Source organism: Monopterus albus, unplaced genomic scaffold (genome assembly GCF_001952655.1).
Source record: "Monopterus albus unplaced genomic scaffold, M_albus_1.0 scaffold33.1, whole genome shotgun sequence".
Taxonomy (NCBI): domain Eukaryota; kingdom Metazoa; phylum Chordata; class Actinopteri; order Synbranchiformes; family Synbranchidae; genus Monopterus; species Monopterus albus.
Genome location: NW_018127913.1, coordinates 1,866,951 through 1,885,925, shown reverse-complemented (window position 1 = coordinate 1,885,925; position 18,975 = coordinate 1,866,951). Strand labels below are relative to the sequence as shown.

At 40.5% G+C, this 18,975-nt stretch overlaps 4 protein-coding genes across 4 annotated transcripts in view; 3 read left to right on the top strand and 1 right to left on the bottom strand.

The window, feature by feature from the left end:
- Window positions 1–4,229, top strand: part of zhx1 (zinc fingers and homeoboxes 1) — a 10,265-nt gene extending 6,036 nt beyond the window's left edge. The window contains 2 exon segments of the mRNA XM_020597241.1: window positions 20–486; window positions 1,649–4,229. Of these exon segments, the coding sequence (XP_020452897.1) occupies window positions 20–486; window positions 1,649–1,930 (749 nt within the window). The 3' untranslated portion in view covers window positions 1,931–4,229.
- An 11-nt stretch (window positions 4,230–4,240) lies between these two features.
- Window positions 4,241–12,422, top strand: LOC109958512 (fucolectin-4-like). Its single transcript, XM_020597215.1, has 6 exons — window positions 4,241–6,568; window positions 8,074–8,112; window positions 8,964–9,005; window positions 9,682–9,976; window positions 10,928–11,076; window positions 11,869–12,422. The coding sequence occupies exons 2-6, from the start codon at window positions 8,079–8,081 to the stop codon at window positions 12,210–12,212; spliced, it is 864 nt and encodes a 287-aa protein (XP_020452871.1). The 5' UTR covers window positions 4,241–6,568; window positions 8,074–8,078; the 3' UTR covers window positions 12,213–12,422.
- A 494-nt stretch (window positions 12,423–12,916) lies between these two features.
- On the top strand, window positions 12,917–16,318 carry cunh8orf76 (chromosome unknown C8orf76 homolog). Its single transcript, XM_020597273.1, has 8 exons — window positions 12,917–13,177; window positions 13,338–13,439; window positions 13,896–14,039; window positions 14,610–14,660; window positions 14,784–14,928; window positions 15,035–15,164; window positions 15,546–15,678; window positions 15,820–16,318. Exons 1-8 carry the CDS (start codon window positions 13,073–13,075, stop codon window positions 15,991–15,993), a joined length of 984 nt encoding a protein of 327 aa, XP_020452929.1. The 5' UTR covers window positions 12,917–13,072; the 3' UTR covers window positions 15,994–16,318.
- Window positions 16,319–16,662: 344 nt separating this feature from the next.
- Window positions 16,663–18,975, bottom strand: part of LOC109958555 (uncharacterized) — a 4,692-nt gene continuing 2,379 nt past the window's right edge. Inside the window, exons 5-6 of the mRNA XM_020597272.1 lie at window positions 18,736–18,860; window positions 16,663–18,402 (exon numbers count right to left, since the gene is read on the bottom strand). Coding sequence (XP_020452928.1) covers window positions 17,094–18,402; window positions 18,736–18,860 — 1,434 coding nt within the window. The 3' untranslated portion in view covers window positions 16,663–17,093. The remainder of the gene's footprint in view (window positions 18,403–18,735; window positions 18,861–18,975) is intronic.

Sequence of the window (18,975 nt, the reverse complement as noted above, 5' to 3'; positions counted from 1 at the left end):
AAAGACGTTAAAGATAAAAGTAAAAAGTCTCCAGAGCAGCTCCATATTCTCAAAAGTGCCTTTGTGCGTACCCAGTGGCCTACACCAGAGGAGTACGATCAGCTGGCACAAGAGAGCGGCCTTCCTCGGTCCTACATCGTCAGCTGGTTTGGGGACTCTCGGTATTCCTGGAAAAATGGAAACCTGAAATGGTTCTTTCAGTACCAAAGCGGCAACACTGAGGGGGCGAATGTCGGAGGGGGCAGTAAAATGGGAAACAGCAGTGGGCGAAAAAGACGTAGCCGAAACCGTGGTTGGGGTCGATCCCGCACCAGGAAGCAGCCAAGAAGGTCTGCTTCCTCCAGTGCAGATGTTGACAGATCTCCCCCGTTGAAGAAATTCAAGAGCGGGAGGGAGATCCTGAAGGAGTACTACCTGAAGCACCAATTCCTCAATGAGCAAGACCTCGACGAGCTTGTTACCAAGACTAACATGAGCTACGAACAGGTAATGAAAATGTGTTTTATTTGGCTGTGAGAGAACTTGGGCAAGTTTCACTGTGACATTGTTACACTGTTATAGACGACATCTGACCTGACAGCTACAGCCCAGTCTCCCACAAGCTTCATAAGATGATTCTTCTGGTGTTAACCAGAATCACATTAAGTCTTTTGTCATCACTTCTCTGTTAAGTGACATGAAGAACTGCAAGAAAACTGTAGATGATCACTGCACACAATTGTTTTTTGAGTAATGTGATTTAGCATGTGTGGCCTGGCTTAGAGACGGTTAAATACACTATGCTACTTAGTGCAAACTGCCCCACCAGGATTCCACTTACCCACCCACCAGGAAATGTTTGGCCAAACAAGCAAGTATTTAAAATAAATGTAAATAACTTATTTAACCTTTCAATCACATATTCCCTTGTCAGTATCTTCTCTAAACAACCAGGTATATAGTTTTGTTGGAGAACACTAAATCCTTTTTTATTTCAATGCATTTTAAGTTCACAGTCACCAGAACACTTTGTGTGTGTCCTTTAGCTCTAACACACCCAATCAATGTATTTCCTTCCTCATAAAAACAGGGTTGAAACCTGCTGTTTCCGTGCTTGTCTGTTTGCTAACAGTCATCCTCTTTCCCATCTTTTTGGTGCACCAGTGATTTTCTTGGCCACCTGTAGAGTGAAACCAGTGGCAGGAAGGTGTATCACCTCACCTGTGTATGTGAAACAAACACAGCAAGGAACCATTCATAAAAATCAGCTCCATAGCTCTACTAGAGGTAAAAAAAAAATAAAAAATCCACAGGATACCTTTAATTTATAATTTTGAGGTTTTTTGCCCAAAAACAGAAAAATCATACTATCTCCAGAATTCCATTGTTACACAATAGTGCCTCCCATTTCCTTTCTGCCACTATACTCTTCTATCCATTTGTTTTTTAAAAAGGTGATATATAAATAAAATTGTTATTGCTAATAAAGGTAAAGCTGCCCAAAAGATCTGTTATATACATGTATTTAGTCTAAGACCTTATTATCATTAAAATTGCTAAAATTGCTAAAATTACCAACATAATACAAAGTAGATGACATTATTGTCCTTAGTAAGTGCTGCAGACCTGCAGCCATCATACAGTGATGTGATTCTCTCTCTCTGAAAAGGTGAGGGAGTGGTTCGCTGAGGTCCAGCGACGCTTGGACGTGGGCTCAGATCCTTTCCAGGAGTTGGCTGCAGCAAGGAAGGACGAAGACGGTGGAGAGCAGGAGGGGGAAAAGACGCAGGGCAAGACGTCGACGGCCACTGAGGAGCAGACCTGCACAGGGATGGGAGATGAAGATGACGATGAAGACGATGAGGAGGATGACGGCGATGATACAGATGACAGTGAGGTTTGGGAACCATCACGTAGCGTCAGGAAGTCCTTGTCAGTCTCTGAAGACTAATGATTGTGGAACGCATGGGAACACATCACAGAATGTTACAGATACATCAGTTTAAAAAACTCCTGGGATGATCAGTGCTGGACGAAGGCTAAACCAAGTCTTTTTTTGCCACTGACTTGCATGTGTACACGTTTGCAACATAAACAGTTTCTTCAAACTGTTTGACTCACATCCACATGAGATTAATCGAAGGACCATTAGCTTTAGCTCACTCTGTCACTGCTTTTCTTATGAACTGTAAGTAATGTGTAACAGGTTAGACAATAATCATGGTAAAAAAAGACGACGTTTTTGGCAAATCTGCAGTGGTATGCCAAACTTTGATGAAGCTATGAACAGCAGTTACACATTATCTTTTCTAAAAGGGTTCCATGAAGTGCAATCTTCAAGCTGAGCTGACAATGAAAACTTGTTGAGGTAAGATGAAATAGTTACAAAAACATGGTGTATCCTGACCCATGCATACACCTTAATGAATACTGACTGGTGTAAATGGGAGACTTTAGGAGGAACTGACAGTTTTAATGGCCACCTTGCTTCTTATTAAAGTTGCAGTCCTTGCTTGCTTAAATGAAGCTAGTAAGTGTGCCACTGATGCTGTGTCTCCTGGAGAGGCAGTGTTCGTTATGCCGTTGTGAGTACAGGCGTCAGTCTCCAGTGTTAGGAATGTTTCATCCATGGTTCCAAACTAACTGTACACACAGGAAAAAAAGACTTACCTGTTGTGTTTACAGCGGTGCTTAAAAACCTACCACAGCTAGATCTCACTGCTGAGCAATGTCCCCAGTGAAGCTGGCCGACATCTGTTAGTGGAGCTGGTTACTTTTACATGTCACACTGTCTTGTTTTTCTAGCATCTGTGAAGATCACTGCATAGACCAGGTTGTTTGAGATGACGTGGATTAATAATGACATTACAGGTCAGCCATTTTATCTCTTTAAAGACCTAACATGATAGGTGAAAAAGTACCTTAATGCTGAATGAATGCCAATGCCATGATGCTTTTAAATAACACAAGATGTCTACTCAAGTCTTCCCTATATAGCAGCTCTTTGCTCATTAATATTAGTATTATAGATTTTAACTAAACACCTGCAGATCTGATGGAAAAATGCCACAGTATGTGTTTAATATGCACTGCTATTAATGTTTTTAAATAACTTTTTCACATTTTGATAGAATTCATCCTGTGATTTTTTTTTAAAGGGGGCTATGTAGATTTAGATGTTATGAGGCTGTTGTGCCAAAGTTGAATGTGTTGTCTCCTGAGCAGTGAGCTGCAGCCTGAGGCAAAGACACCATTGGTGAACTAAATAATGGCCACTGTGACACCTGGTTCCACTGAAATATGACGAGAAGCAGAAACAATTGTGCCGCATTGTTGCACTTAGAGTTTACTCATGGTGGCCTTCTGATGGATAGAATGGATGGACTGAATTTTTACAATGTGGATATGTAACCACATAGATGTAAGCAGCAGCTGCAACTCTAGTGCACATTTATAGCTAATCAGTCCACAGGTTGACAGGACTGACCTGTACTTTAAGAAACACTGTCTAACAGTATTTCAAATTATAATTTGACTCCAGTCTGCACTCATGAGAAAAACGTGAAGCACCCAAATTTTAAAAATGCACTTTGGTCCACTCGTGTTCATAGTGGACTAAAATCTGATTTGGCACCTTAATCTCTTATTATACCATGAAATGGCTCTGAGAGACCAAATCTGTTTTGTATGACTAACTGAACCAGTATTTTGCCTTTTTATCCTTAGTGTGTGTTCAAGTGGTGGAATATTACCAGTTTATCCACTTTTCTAATACTACGTGTTGTTTCGTATTTGGATGTTTATATGGCTCAAAACGACTAGCAGAACAATCACTCACAGCTTTCTTTGACTAAATGGCACAGTTTGAGCCTTGTTTTTAATCATTTCTCCTTTTGAAAAGATGTCTTATTTTTTTGTCATTATGTTTTGTATTGTTGCTTTAAATAATGGGAATTGTCTCCGATCGCTCCTCTGCTGCCGCTGTCTGTCTCCTTACCCCTCCAGCTCACTTTTCTAAAACGATTGTCTAGAACTTAGAACGTGCACTTCCCAACACATGTTTCTATAAAATGTTATCAGTGGTTCTCTGTCTCATGTTCTCTTGTCTCCAATACATGCAGACAGACAGACGGGGCTATAGGGACATCTTCAAAAGACTGAATCTGTTCAGAAAATTTAAAAAGTTATTCTCAAACAATCACTTTCTCTTGTGGAAGGAACTGATGTGATGTCTGAAGAAGCAGCACAGAGTTCCATGTGATGTCTGAAGAAGCAGCACAGAGGGAACTCTGTGCTGGGAAATCTACCAAATAACACTCCTCTTTCTAAGTGTTTTCTTGTCGCTTTACTGCATTAACATGACAGGACAATAGACTGAGAACTGTCACTTCTTCACTGGTAGGGGAGAGACTCTGCTGAAGCTTTGCAAATCAACCTATGTGCCTACATGGCCCTTATACTTGTTTGAAAAGAATTTCACCATCTCTCGACAGAAGATGATGAGAGAATGTGTGAATGATTTGGAAATCAAAAATCGTTGCGTGATTCTTAAGAGAGGCCTGTTCAAGCTAAGGTGTCATGCATGGCTGGTATCTGCTTTCTGCTGACACTAAAAGATGCCTAGATACTCTGAAGAGGACAATGGAAACTTCTGTTTTGAGTCCTTAAACAGACTCCTCGGTGTTCTGAATTTTATTGTATTTGTTCACCAAGCACTTGTCACATACATGTTGGCATGTTTGGCCGTAAGCTAGCGAAGGTAGCTGAAACCATTTAGTCCTAATGTGTCAAGTGCCTGGCTGTGACAAATAACAAATTCACAATGGTTAGGGTATATGTTTTGTCTAATACTGCATGCAATAACCAAGATGAACAGCTGCTCATTGTGTACATACAATATTTTGGGTTGGTATACTCGGCACAGTAGAAGCCTAATGTGGGCTGAATTGCTTGCACAGACCAGTTACTTTTTATTGCCAAGTTGGCTGCAACATGGATTTGTTTTCTTTTCAAAACAGTTTTCATACTTTTGTGAATCATTGGTTCTAGAAACATTTATTTGGGTCCTCTCACCATTAGTTTTGGACAGGCTTCGTTCAATTAGCTAGCTCCATTTGAGCAACATTTTAAGGATCCTTTGCTTGAAAAAGTGTTACCACCACAGTTGTAATCATTATTTGGCAGCCATTTTGTGCCCATTTGTAACCATTTGAATCCTTGAATCCCGTCGTGCTAACTTCTACAACTAGCTTGTATCAGTCCACACAGGTTAGGCTTCATCCTGCCCTAAGTATCCAGCCCAGTCTTTTACAGTGTGCTCTTTCTTTACTATAGTCCATCCATTTGAAATGGTTTTATATGTTTCTATCTATGAAGTGGTGTCATTACAACTATGTCCAGACATCAGTGGTTGGCTTGTTAACAATACGGACTCATACAGTATGTACAGTAGAGTAGTGTTTTTGAAATAGAATCTGTTTTAGAGTTCAGCCCAGTGGCTTTTTGTAACTTTGGTTGCAAAAAATATATAGAATCAGAACTCGATAGAAAAGACATGCACTTAGTTGAAGGAATTTGCAAAGAAATGTTTGCTTGTGTGTCAAAATTTGAGGCTCCACACTTCTGGTAAAAATATTGGTAAAAATGATGTAAAAGCAACACAGCTTAAAGGGGCGCTCCATCAGATTGACACTGGAAGTCCAGCTTACTTGTCATGAGGAGGACTACTCAGTATAATGTTTTCTGTGACTCTGGAGGGAGATTCTAATAAAAGTCACATCTGTTGCATTATGGAAAATGTAGGATCCAGTGTTTTAACCCATACTTTAGACAACGTCAGGACACCCTTGTTTTTTTTTTTTAATGTACTCTTTAGTAATTTTCTGTCCATTATGTGACAGAGCTGGTAATATTACCTCTACCTCCACATCAGGTGAATGATGATTATTGGTACTAATCTGTATTCAGTAAATCACGTATTTCAAATATTAGGTCAATTGAGTTGGCGTGTCTTTTCTCCGAGTTGTGATTTTATGTCCAACATTCATCGTGTGTCTCACTTAATCTTGTGCGGTAGAGCTAAGAGCTAACATCGTGGCCGGAGTAGTTTACTTGCTGTCTGTAATGCTTATATGTCTCATCTGTATCTTTCGCTGTACTTCTGCTGTAGTCCTCGCTCATTTTCTGTATTTAGACAGGTAGTCGGTTGAATGTCTCTTGCAACAATCAGAGATACAGATGTTTTCACTGTACAGCAGCCAGCTATGGGTAAAACAAACAAACAAACAAACAACCATACCTTGTCAGAATTGTAATATACTGTTTGTATATTTTTCTCTTATTTACACTGATATTTTCACCTTGTTGTTTCTGTTTTGAATTTTATCTGCTGACAGTTTTAACCCTAAATTGTTGTTTCTAATGGCTGTGCTTTGCTTTTAATTCAGCAGTTTTGTCTTTGTTCCTGCTTCAGTGCCAGCTTATATTTCCACACCTGTTTTACATGTATTTAGTTACGGTTGATTCCGTAGACCCAGATACTGTAGGAGGAATACAATGATCTAACTGTTTACACTACCTTAATAAATAGGTAAGTGTTCATTTAAAGACAAGTGATACTTATTGTGCCAAATTAAAACGATGCTACAACTGACTTTCAGTGACATTTAGTCCCTTAGACCCAGGCTTTTTAAAATACGCTGTGATTTCAGTTCTGTAAAAATCCACCGTGACCTGGTACGCCTTACTTAGTACACCTGATTCTGGGAGTTAAACTGACTTCATGAGGTTGGACTTTCTGCAGGCAAAATAATTTTTCTGTTTGGTCATGAACATATATCACACTTCTCAACAAAGTGCTGTTCTGTGTCTAGGGAACTAACATCTGAATCTTCACTACGATATTGCTGGCCTCGGCTTGTGCATCTGAAATGTGTTCAAACCTGAAAGTATCTGTCATAAACCTTGACTAAACACAGCGCGTACTGTACGTGTGATCACCTCTACAGGCTTGCTTTAGGAAGCTTAAAAGAACCATTGTGGGCCCTGGAGTCATCAGTTGTGAGGCAGACAACATGTGCAATGTTAATTTTAAATCCCAGCTGTTATTGAGGCTCTGGCTTGATTTTAGCTATTTTAGCTTGATTTAGAAAAGATTATATTTTATACTTGTTTGAGGACAAACCCAATAAATTTTGTTGAAAAGATGTGCACTTGTGAGCAGCAGTTTGCATGTTTTGATTTGAATAAACATGATATATGAACCAGTCTGGACTAAATGCAGATGCAGAGCAGAAAGTACCGCATTGTGTCCTGTTAAAACCACACCAGTCACCATTTATTACCTCTGAGCTCCTTCTTAGTTATTTGACTAATAATTGCTTTGATGAGAGACTTTGTGGAACAGTTCCTAATTTTTTTCTTACTGTTAATAGTTAATAGTTTTGACTAAACCAGCAATGACAGTGTCAGCTGTTGACATATACAGTATGTCATTTTTTAAAGCCTGTCAAAAGCGTACTTGTTTTACATGTGACATCAAACCAATATTCAAAATCTTTTTCAGTTCCCCTACAAATAACAGTACTTCACTCAGGAACAAGGGAAATATATTTGTATATTAAAATAAGGCAACTTGTGAAACACGACCTCCTCTGCTGAAGCTGCTGTCAAGATAATGCACATATGTACATGTGAAGAGCATGTACATATTGAGAGATGCAAATATTAGTGAGGATTTGCTTTAACTATAGAAATATTACCTGGAATCTGGGAGGCCGCCAGGAAAGACTATGTTATCTGGGACTAGTGTATTTGTGTAGGCACCTTAGGGAAGGGAAGGTGTAAGTACAAATACAGCTGTAGCTGGGAGAAGGTATCATATTGAAATCAGTGTGGAGAGAGAAAAAGGCTGACAAGGTGAGTGAGGTTGCAGCTGAAATTGTCCATTTTTCTTCACAGTCTTTTCTTCCTCTTAGGTATAAGAGGATACATTTATGGAAAGCTTAATTTGTCCTCTAAATGAATTGGTCTTTGTGTCAAACATTTAACTTGTCCCTATAGTCTGCTCATGTTGCTGTATTTTCTCCTCCACAGGAAGGATGTTGTGGAGTGTGTTGGTCATCTTTACGATTGGTAAGTACCTCACTTTATGAACATGCATGTTAGTGATGTTTCAAACAGTCGTTTTTATCTATGGGAAACAAACAATGGCATAGGGGCTCCCGAACCACAAGGGGCCTCACACTTTTTTTTGAAGGGAAACAGTTGACTCTCTGGTCCAGATTATGAGTGATCACTCACATTTTGCAACCAAAATAAACAAATGTTAAAAAAAGAGTAGCTGCCCCAGTAGAAATGCTAGGTAGACGTGGCTGGGACAGCCAGCAAGCGAACTCTCCCCACCATGTTGATATTTGTCACTCACCTGTCTCATGGAACAGACAGACGTCTGTCAAATGTGTTGGTCCACAGTGACTCCGAGCCATCCCAGCTTACACTGGGTGAGAGGCAGTGTACACCTAGACAAACAACCACACACGCAATCACACTCAGGCAATGTAGAGTCACCAATCAACCTAAGATGCATGTAAACTCTGCACAGAAGGGCCCCGGGTTGGCCGGGACTTGAACCCAGAGCCTTCTTGCTGTGAGGCGACAATGCTAACCACTGCCCACACCAAAAAGATGAGAAAAGACGAGAGAAATCCAAGGCACTCTTCTTGAAATAGATTATAAAGCCTTTAATTCGGATGGCTCACATGATGAAGACTTAAAAACATTACATATTAAAAAATGGGTTACAGCTCATGTGTAGTGACATAGGCTGTCTTTCAGTCATCCTGGTGAAGACTTTCTGTCCAGTGCCACAAGTATGAAATGTTGGTCCGAAGCCCTGTTCTTGCTTTGGATAGGCCTAATGTTATCAGGCTAGCCTTTTCTGGTTGGTTCTTGTCCTGATAAGTTTGGTTCTGTGTGTGTTATAGGTGTTATTGAGAAGTATCCTGGAGCTATTATAGAATCACCAGGTAGGTAGAACCACCTTGCTGCTGCTGTTGCTGCTATTTAAACAACATGCTTACGCACTCCATTGTGACAGGTTCCTTCCTGAAAATAGTTATGTTTTTATTGTCATATTGTGTTTTATTATCAAATGAAAGTTTTAATTGATAGCTAAGTATGTGTAGTCATGTCCCAGGGGGTTTGGGTTCGGTGGGGGTTAAGATCTCACCACAAGATGTTCAGAAATGGCTCTGGTTTGAAATGACTGATACACAGAATGAGATGTAAGGCTAATTCGCAAAAGTTTAACCTGTGGATAAAATAATAAAATAGTTCATTGTGTTGTTGTCTGAGCACAATCAATTTAATTATTTATAAAGAGGATTCTGACAAGTATTGACTGTGTATTGAAGGATGAGGATTCTGTGCCTACTGCTGTATTACCATGCAGTAATATCATAACTGCCAGTAGCTTTGACATGACTAACATCAAAAATTCAAATGGGAACAGGATTTTTATTATCACATCATTTAATATCACTCTGCTGTTTCACATTTCACAAGTGCAGACTCTGATACTAAATGCATGTTTACACAAAGTTTAATTTCTCTCAAGTCATGTATAAAGTATAATATCATTTTATGCTAAATATGTCAGGGCCAGTTTTCTGAACTGATATTTTTTTCTGTTATCATGTACAGACAAGTGCAATGCAAGCATCCTGACACTGACAGGGAAGGAGACATTTCAGACTTCAGACTACTCAGATCACACACGCAACTACAGCTCTGACAGAGCTATTGACGGTAATACTAAAAGTTGTTCTCACACATGTTCTGAGTCCAAAGCCAATGACTGGTGGAGAATTGATCTGCTGGGTCTATATGAAATTTCCTGTATCAGTTTATACAACACAGACCAAAAAAATATTAAGATGAGCAGTGCTGAGATCTACATTGGGAACTCATCTGAGAAGACTGGCACCGCCAACAAACGGTAATACCTTCATATTACTTTGAGTAAGTTCTGTTTCATAATGTTGCATCTGTCAGGCTTCAGCATATCCAATATTCTCTAGATAATCTGGAGCCACACATAGCACAGTCATGATTTATTTCAGGGATTATAAATTGCATATACAATAGAGCAGAGTTTGGTCTTGTCAAGTGACATTTCTGAGCCACAGCTCCATCAGATGGCTTTATTTTATAGAGTGAAAGTTAATGATACCTGTCAGATTTAATCCCTAAACATAGTGGATGTGCTGAAACCTAACAAAAAATATAATTTTATTCCATGTTCTTAGTGTTGGTCCTTTAGTCAAGAGCAGTTAAAGTGTAAACTCTCATGTGAAGTACAGTAGCTCAAGTACAGCGGCCCTGAGAGCTCAGCGCATTGCAATTTAAGAAAACACATGGAAGCAGACAGAACAAAACAAAGGACAGAACCATATTCACCAGTTTGATCACACGTGCACAGCATTTTATCAAAAGAATGAAATGCGGCAAAAGAGAACACAACCAAATACTGACACACTAAACAATGCCTAAAGATTAACCAACTGTATTAATTATATTAAATAAAATATCAAATACAGTCTACATTATGACAAACTAGTTTCTAGGGCTTTTAATAAAGAAAAAGGTTGTTTTAAATCTTTGTTGACTCATTTTTTCCTCTCTTGTCTATCACCTTTTATGTGGAACGTTGCAGTGCATTGAGCGTTCAGGGTCACTGTCTAATTTAAATTCAATAAATTAGCAGGACCATGCTGTCTTAAAATGTTACCATTTACCTTAATTCAGCCTTGTTTTTTCACGGTCCCAACTGTCAATAGCAAGATTGTTTTGGTGTGAAAAGAAACTGGCTGTTGATGATGCTGTTTGTTAAGATTCAATCAGACATCACTCTTGGTTCTCCCTCTCTGCACTGAACGCTTTCTTCCAGATGTACAACCCTCCATGGCTTCAATCCTGGAACAAACAAAACCTTTATATGTGATGGCAAACCAATATTGGGCCGCTATGTTACTGTGTACCAACACAACTCAGACTTTGTTGTTTTGTGTGAGGTGCAGATCTATGGCACAAAAAAAGGTACAACAGACGTTCTCATTCACAACATGGGTTGCTCTTGCTTGGTGGGAAATGCCAGTACTGCAGGTTACAATGATAAATATTGTTGTAGGGGCCGCTTTGATAGTGACAGATACACAGCTATATCACTGAAAAGTCTCATCTACAGGCAAAGTGCACATAAAGATATGATCACTGTAAGCAACAACCAGTTGCATTGCAATACAATACTTCAGATTTCCAAACACAAGTCTAAAAACGATGCATACAACACACTATGTGTAGACTACTTGTCCAGGCAAATGCAAGTCTTTGTATTATTCGACACAAACATTTACAAAGCCATGTGAAACAAGTGAAAAACAATGTGTCTTTTAAAGGGGACAAAACAAAAAAAATGAAACAGTATAGCCAGCTGTAGCATTCTGTTTGTTATTGGGGAGATGACATTTGCCTTTCCTAAGAAATATCAGTTGAAATATGTTATTTGCAGTCATCACACATTTCCTATCAAGTGATGGCTACAGAAGATCACACAGGGGAAGGGTTGATTCATGACAATTTCTCTTCACTCCCATTTCATTAACTCTTATCCTCTTCTTTGTTTTGTAGTATAAAATCTAAAATAATGAATTTTAGAACATTAAATATAATGGTTTATGTCATGCCAGCAAAATAGTTTTTATTCTGAAGTGATGATTGCCCCTCTGACAGAAAATAACAGTTTACTCTAACCCAAATCAGAATTGCTTGTCCACATGCAACCAGCATTCAGTTTTGTTTCACCTGAAAATGTTTCTCTGGATTTATCAGATTTACGATGGAAGCTGATCAAAGAGAACAAAACGTGGGTAGATGCCCTGTACTACTGCAGGGACCGCAACATGGACCTGGTTTCTATCCTTAATGAAGATAGCCAGGGCTGGGTCGAGCTGGAGGCCAAGCAGGCCAACACTCCCTTCGTGTGGCTGGGCCTTCACTACAGCTGCACTCTGGTGTTCTGGTTCTGGGTCGATGATCATCGCTTAGAATACACTCACTGGGATTCAGGGAAAAAAATAGACGAATGTGACACGAGTGCTGCCATGGCAGTAAACGGGGGTCTGTGGTCCATCAAGCCTGACAATGAGAAGTTAAATTTCATCTGTGCAGTGTAACAGAAATTCATGTTTTATTTTGGCTTACAGCAAAACGGAGTTCCTGGCTTTAACCAGCTGCAACATCTTAATTTTAAATGTATTTTTTCTACTCTATACTTTAGGCCTTGTGTGCCTTCCTATATAATATTTTGGTAATGTGCTAGGAGTTGTATCAGTACATTCTTAATTTGTAATTCATGATATGTTGGATATGATAATCACAACACTAAAACCATTTGCTGTGAGACTTTGCTTGCTTTTTTTTTTGTTTGTTTTGCTTATAATAAAGTCACAGATACTGAAATATGAACTCTTTTTTTCAGATGGCTGGCAAGTGAATAAGCTTTACATTTTTGTTGACTGCTATGAAAAAAATCAAACTAAAAATACATAAAAAGTGTCAGTTCCATTTCCTTTTAAAACATTTTATGTGGCTACATATATTTTCTATAAACGTTTGCTGATATGAAATACTTGTATTTGCATCCTTTTTTGTTTGAATGTTATTTACTGGTGTTTCCTCTGATTCCTTAGAAATTATCCTAGTGTTTAATGAACAGTATGGGTTTACCTTTTTAGTGGGAATACATGCAAACCTGCCTTTCATTATATTAATATGTATAAGAGGACGGATGAAATAAAAGTTCAGATGTATTTGAACAATTTATTCTCTTCGTGTTGTTGCGTGTCACTCGGTCATTGTCCTCATCGGTCGGAACCTTTCTACCCGGAACCATAGTCACTGGATATTGTTGTCTTTGTGCCGTGTACAGTTTGGGACTCATCATGAGGGTGCACCATTTGTGCTGTTGTTAGCTGGCTTTTAGGACACGCTTTCCTGTTAAAGTTTGAGAATTAGCCGTGTTTTTGGGCTGCGGATGGAGATATTAGGAAGCACCTTTGACGACTCTGTGTTTTCGGAGGCCACAGACCGAGTGTGTGTGTGTCTGTCTTCTTACGACGCCAAGCTGTGTGAACCAGAGGTGAGAGTTCTTTTAATTTGCTGAATATGTAATATGTTAGTTTCTGGATGAAAGGTCTTGTTATATGTTTGGGTAAAAGTCTGTATCAGTCAATGACGAGCTGACAGTTTGTACAGATTGTAAAATCGTTGCCATCTTGTCTCCTCTGGTTTCTCTGCAGTGGTTTTGTGACAGCGCTGCTCTTGATACAGATGATTCTTTGGAGAAGCAGAAGGTGTATAAGTTTAGAGGTGACCTGGCCGTGAGACAGGGGGACTATCAGGTAATTAAACAGTCATGTACTTGAGTCAGTCTTCTCCAACTCCAAATGCTTCAAATAAATACTATTATGATTCTCTAATAGCAAAACGCACATGACTGATGCTCAGTCTTGGTTCCACAAACCTCATGAAGAATCATTTTTATTTGAGTTGTCATTACCCGCCATGTATTTGGTACTTACAGTCACAGTGTCTCATAAAAGACATTTCCTGACACCATAGAAAGCTCTCTGAAAACACATCTGGTCCATATGACACTGAAACTCTCCATGAGCTCAAACTAGATTAAATTATGGAGATGTTAAATAAAGGTGTAACCTGCTCTGCTCTCAGCCAAATACAACCCTGGGGTTGACTGGCCTCTGCTGCCACATGCCAGCCTTTGTTCTCGCCACTTAGAGGAGTGTGATGTTAACAAGCCTTGATGTGTTTCTGCTCTCACGGTGTGGTGGATATAGAAAGCCCTGGAAGCGTACACCAGCTGCCTGGAGTGGATCGCTGACAAGAACTTGACCATCAGAAGAGATGTGCTGGAGGGGATGGCCAGATGCTGCACCAAACTGGGACAGAGAGACAAGGCGCTGGACTTGGTTGACTTACTGGTAATTCTTCTGTGATCTTTTCCTGCAAGGTTTTCAATGCAGAACAGTAAGTGGAACTGGAACAAGCTGCTGTCCTTGTGGGGAAAAAACAAAAAAGCTAAATTAATTACACTGATTGCTGTTTTGTTTAAATGTTGTTGTTTGCTCTTACTGTCCTACACTAGTATTAGTATAGAAGACCAGTAGTAATCCTAACACAGTTTTGACATACTCCACTCTGGTGCCACTGATGGGTGCTAATTTTTAATTTAAGAAATTGTTGGCGTAGAATCAGCCACCCTGCATGTACACAAAGTATAGCAATATGCTCTAAATGTAAGAAATATGTTTAAAACTTGTGACCACTTCTTAAAGTATAACACAGTCATGAAAAAGATTCTTAAATTGTGGATGTTAGTTTACCACCAGCACACAAACGCAGCATCTTTGGAAAGTTTTCAACACGTGAACTAAAAACATAACAGATCAAGAGCTGATTAAATGTTCTGTGTGACATGAAGAAGTCAGTATAAAGCCTTAGGCTTAGAAAAAGACCAAACCTCAGTAGTAACTGATCCATCATCTCTCCAGAGCAAACAAGCCTCCAACACCTGTCACCTGACCAGCCTCCTGCTGCTTAAGGTCAGCACAGCCAGAACACGCACACACACACTGTTACACATTTCCCTCCTTTTGCTCATTGATCGTCATTCTGTGGAAATGTAATGACTGATTATGTAACTGATGTATGAACATTTACTAAAGGTCAGCATCTACCATCATTTTGGAGCCGTAAGATCAAAGATGTCATCTCTGCAGCAGCTGTGCAGCCTGCTGCCCTTCAGCCCCTGGCACTGGTTTAGCCTGGGCCAGATGTGTCTACAGCTGCTGAAGGATGGCAGAACCACAGGTAGGCTTCATTTCATTTCTGTCTCACTTACCAATTATCCAGGTGAGTTGCTGATCACAATTTGCCCTCGTGGTCTGATGTGCTTTGCTGTATTTACCTTTATTAGGACCCTGTTCTTACAAAAGGTCCGAATCAGCAGCGGAGCAGAAAGAGACCGAGGAGCAGCCGGAGGAGGCAGCGGAGCTCGATGAAGACAGAATCTGGCTAAAAGCTTGCACCTGTTTCATCAGGACGAGGTACAGCTTGTTACTGTAAACACTGAGCTCACACATGAGCGCACACATACACACATCCTTGCGGTCGTCACTTACAGGGTCTGTACAGACTTGTATTCATTTCCAGGAATCTTGCCCTAACCTTAAGCCGAACTGCTGGTTGCGTAACTTTAACCAAAGCCGACACTTGCTCTAACCTTACGCCCCATCATTTTTGTAAAATTTGACGAATTAGCTGTGGGGCCCAGCCTCTGGTCCTCGCGAATGACTTCCTGTCCCCACAAATGTATCTAAACAGGCACACAAGATAAACATTTAAGAGATTTTCTTTGTCTTTATGAAGAGCTTAAATGGAAATGGGAAATACAGATTCTTATATCTCATTTCTTCTGACTCTCTCAGACTCCTGCTGACAGTCCTTCGGCAGCAGCAGTCCTCCTTTGTGCTGCAGCGTAATGAAAACGTCCTACAGATGACAGAAGAGGTGTTACAGCAGCTAAATCCCAAAGAAACAACACTGCAGGCTCTCACTGAGGTGAGGCCACACTCCTGGTTTTCTGAACACATGCTGTCAGAGCCTGAATTTCAAAACAGTTTAGGTGTTAGACTAGGTGAGTGGCTGAGTTAAAGTCAGTGGATTGTTTTTGTACAATTCAGGTTCTCTTTGATCTTGCAGGTGATGTCAGGGGACCTGATCCCAGAGATGAGGGAGGACTACCAGGACGGGGAAAGTCTGGCCAGTGTGTGTGTGCAGAGTTTCAGAGAGCGCTGGTGGAACAAGATCCTGCTGACTGGAGTGTTAGAGACTGACAGACATCAGCAGCAGGCACAGGTGGACACAAAGTCCTGATGCTCAGTCCCAGTAGTGGTCCGATCAAAGCACAAAAGAAACAGACTGAATGTACTGAAGCCAGATTGAAGTCCTAAACACGGAGGTGCACATTGAGTTGGCTGGCCCACTCTGATACAAGCCCTCACTGTGTGGAGCTCACTACTGGAGGTCAAATACTAACTTTTAATCATACCAGCACATGCACAATATTTAAAAATATTCATTTAATTTACTCTTTATGAGTATTAGACATTTTAATGTTCATCTCTCCGTTCAGTATAATGCAAGTACCCAGGGAACGTTGTCCAACAGACACACGATTCATACTGTGTGAAATACAATTCATGTTTTAATGTTCTGCCTAAAATTTCATAAAACATTCAAATTATTTATTCTTATAGTTTTTGTGGTTTTTGCAGCTGAATTCTTGTAAACCGTTTCATAGTAACTTATTGGCTGATAACAAACCAGCCATTTTCACAGCAGATACTGTATCCTGTGTATTACATGGATAATAAAAGTCCCAACACACCTGTTACACAGCTATACAGGTACAAACTGACTCACTCCACCTCCATCATCAGGACAGTGGAGCATTGTGTATAATTTGTCTCATTACTGAATGGTGACAACACATAACTCCCAGCATGACTCCACTCAACCTGAGCTCAATTAGCTCATAACTGAAAACACGACTAAATCGCCTCAAACATTCTGCTAAAATATTGTCTTTTTTAGAAGCTCTTTCAGGTTTAGAAACATGTCCAACCAAAAGCTTTGACTATTTTTTTAAACAAAACAATATGCTGTACCTGTCATTTACCCCCCAAATGCTATACACAAAACACACAAGGCTCAGTGCTCTAGCAATAGCTCCCATCTATCTTAATTCATAATTTTGCACATGTAACAGTACATTTGTCTCCTAGTATATAATTTAATGAGCTATACACAGTAGAATATATTGTATATTTCATGGGAACATACTTAGGGTGGGACCTCCTGCGTATGAGGGCAAATACATTTGTACAATCAAAGGTTACATTACTCGCAGTCTGTATATTTCTGTCGGGTCTCCTTATGTTTAGATTCGATCCTGTCGTGCTCTTGCTCCTTCCCTATGATGTCATGTTACTATGACATGGCGCCCAGCTCTTCTGTACCATTTCATAAGTGCTGGCAAAGGAGCTGGATCGCGCCATTGGTCTGGGTCTTGCCATGTGACAGTGTGACATCCAGTTTAGCCTTGGAGGGGGCTTCACCTGCTGGGAGGTGTAGGCCTGTGGATGCACCCTGCATCTTGTACCTGGTAAGAACATCTTGGAGGAGTCCATGTAGAGCTGAGGATTAAAAAGAGCTCCTGTTGATGCTGATGCTGACTTTAATCTGGGAGTACCTATGGTTGGGTGTGACTGGTGGAGGGGTTGGTGGTGCCTCAGGCATCGGTCCTGTCTCCTGGATCCTAGAGAGTACACTTTGGTCTCCAGCCCAGATGTTTGTCCTCTAAAATGACCACAGGGGACCTGCAGGCCTGTCTGGTATGTACAATTAGACAGTAGTTTGGGATTATTAGACTGAAGTTCCACCTTTGGTTTTAAATTTAGGGAGTAGTTCCATTGCTCTCTTTGTGTGTTTAGGCCTGCAGCAGTCCATGAAGTCTTTGTTAGTCCGTTTCCAATCTTTTGCCCAAAGTAAACTCTTTTAATAGCTGCTTGAGCAAGATCTGAATCCTTCTTCAAAGGTGGTTGATAACGTAGAGCGCTGTGCAGTCCATGTGAGGGGTGGTCAGTGTGTAGAGGGCTGGACACTTGACCCCTTGCATTCTTCTCAGCTGCGGTGCTGATGGTAAGGCCAACAAGCTGAGACTGAATGTATGAGCTGTGATTCTGACCAAGAGGGTTCGAAGCACTCTGGATCTGGGTTTTACTCTTCTCCAGGGGCCCCACATATGTTTGCACATCATGCTGGGTGGAGACACTGCCAGCAGTATGCTTTTCCACAGACACACTCTGCAGTGTTCCTGGCTGAACCAAAGGTTTCAGGTACAGTTGTGGAGGTTTAGTATGTTTTTGTGCACCTATATCTGCTCTGTGCTGGTTATCACATTTGCTGCACTCCTGTTCTGAGCTCTGGGGACTCAATATAACCATCATTTTTGCTTTTGTCTGAGCATCTTCAGTCCAAGCCCTGTGGCAAGTTGTATTGGTCTGGCTTGATTTTGACTTGTTGATACCAGTGTTATCATTTTGGGCTGTGTGTGATGTATAAAGAGGTAGAGTGGGAGGCACAGTGATAGAAGTAACAAAGCCAGGGACAGGACTGGAGCTGGAGTAAAGTCTATGGAATTCCTGATGGAAAGGTGTGAGTGCACTGCCTTTTACAAGAATGGCAAGACTCCGATGGACCTGCCAGGACAGCCAGGAGAAACTGCAGAGATGACAGACACACACACACGTTAATCTGTTACCCTAACCTCAACCATCACAACCAAATGCCCAACCTGCTAACCCTAACCTAAACCTAATTCTACCCTTAACTCTAAAACCAAGTCTTAACCCTCAGACAGCCCAAAATGCCAGTATGTCCTCACAACAGTGGTATCTACACAACAATGGAAAGACTTCATTAGATTATTAAATATAGAACAAAAAAGAGATAAAGTGGACATGGAATAGATATAAACTAGATATATACTTAGAAGAACAAACATTCATATAAGGGTAGCTATTTGAATGCGTGTCCATTAGTGTGTACATGTACCTGTACGAGCCAGTCAGAACCTCGGTCCAGTCAGTAATGATAAAACTCTCGGCAATCTGACCCGTCAACTTCCTGCCTGTCTTGGCACAGTAGGTCTGTCCATCAACACTGCGTACGGAGAGCTTCTAAACACACAAGTCAGAAATTATTCAGTTGTATAATTTGTTCGTTTATCACTTGTGGAAGCAGAAATAAAATTCCTAGGCTGTAGGCGATGTGGCCAGCTAGGAAGACATGATA

Coding starts and splice junctions, on each gene's coding strand:
- cunh8orf76 (XM_020597273.1), top strand. CDS start 13,073: ATGGAGATATTAGGAAGCACCTTTGACGACTCTGTGTTTTCGGAGGCC. Junction 15,165..15,545: donor ACCTGTTTCATCAGGACGAG/GTACAGCTTGTT, acceptor TGACTCTCTCAG/ACTCCTGCTGACAGTCCTTC. Junction 15,679..15,819: donor CACTGCAGGCTCTCACTGAG/GTGAGGCCACAC, acceptor TTGATCTTGCAG/GTGATGTCAGGGGACCTGAT.
- LOC109958512 (XM_020597215.1), top strand. CDS start 8,079: ATGTTGTGGAGTGTGTTGGTCATCTTTACGATTG. Junction 9,006..9,681: donor AGCTATTATAGAATCACCAG/GTAGGTAGAACC, acceptor TATCATGTACAG/ACAAGTGCAATGCAAGCATC. Junction 9,977..10,927: donor ACTGGCACCGCCAACAAACG/GTAATACCTTCA, acceptor GCTTTCTTCCAG/ATGTACAACCCTCCATGGCT.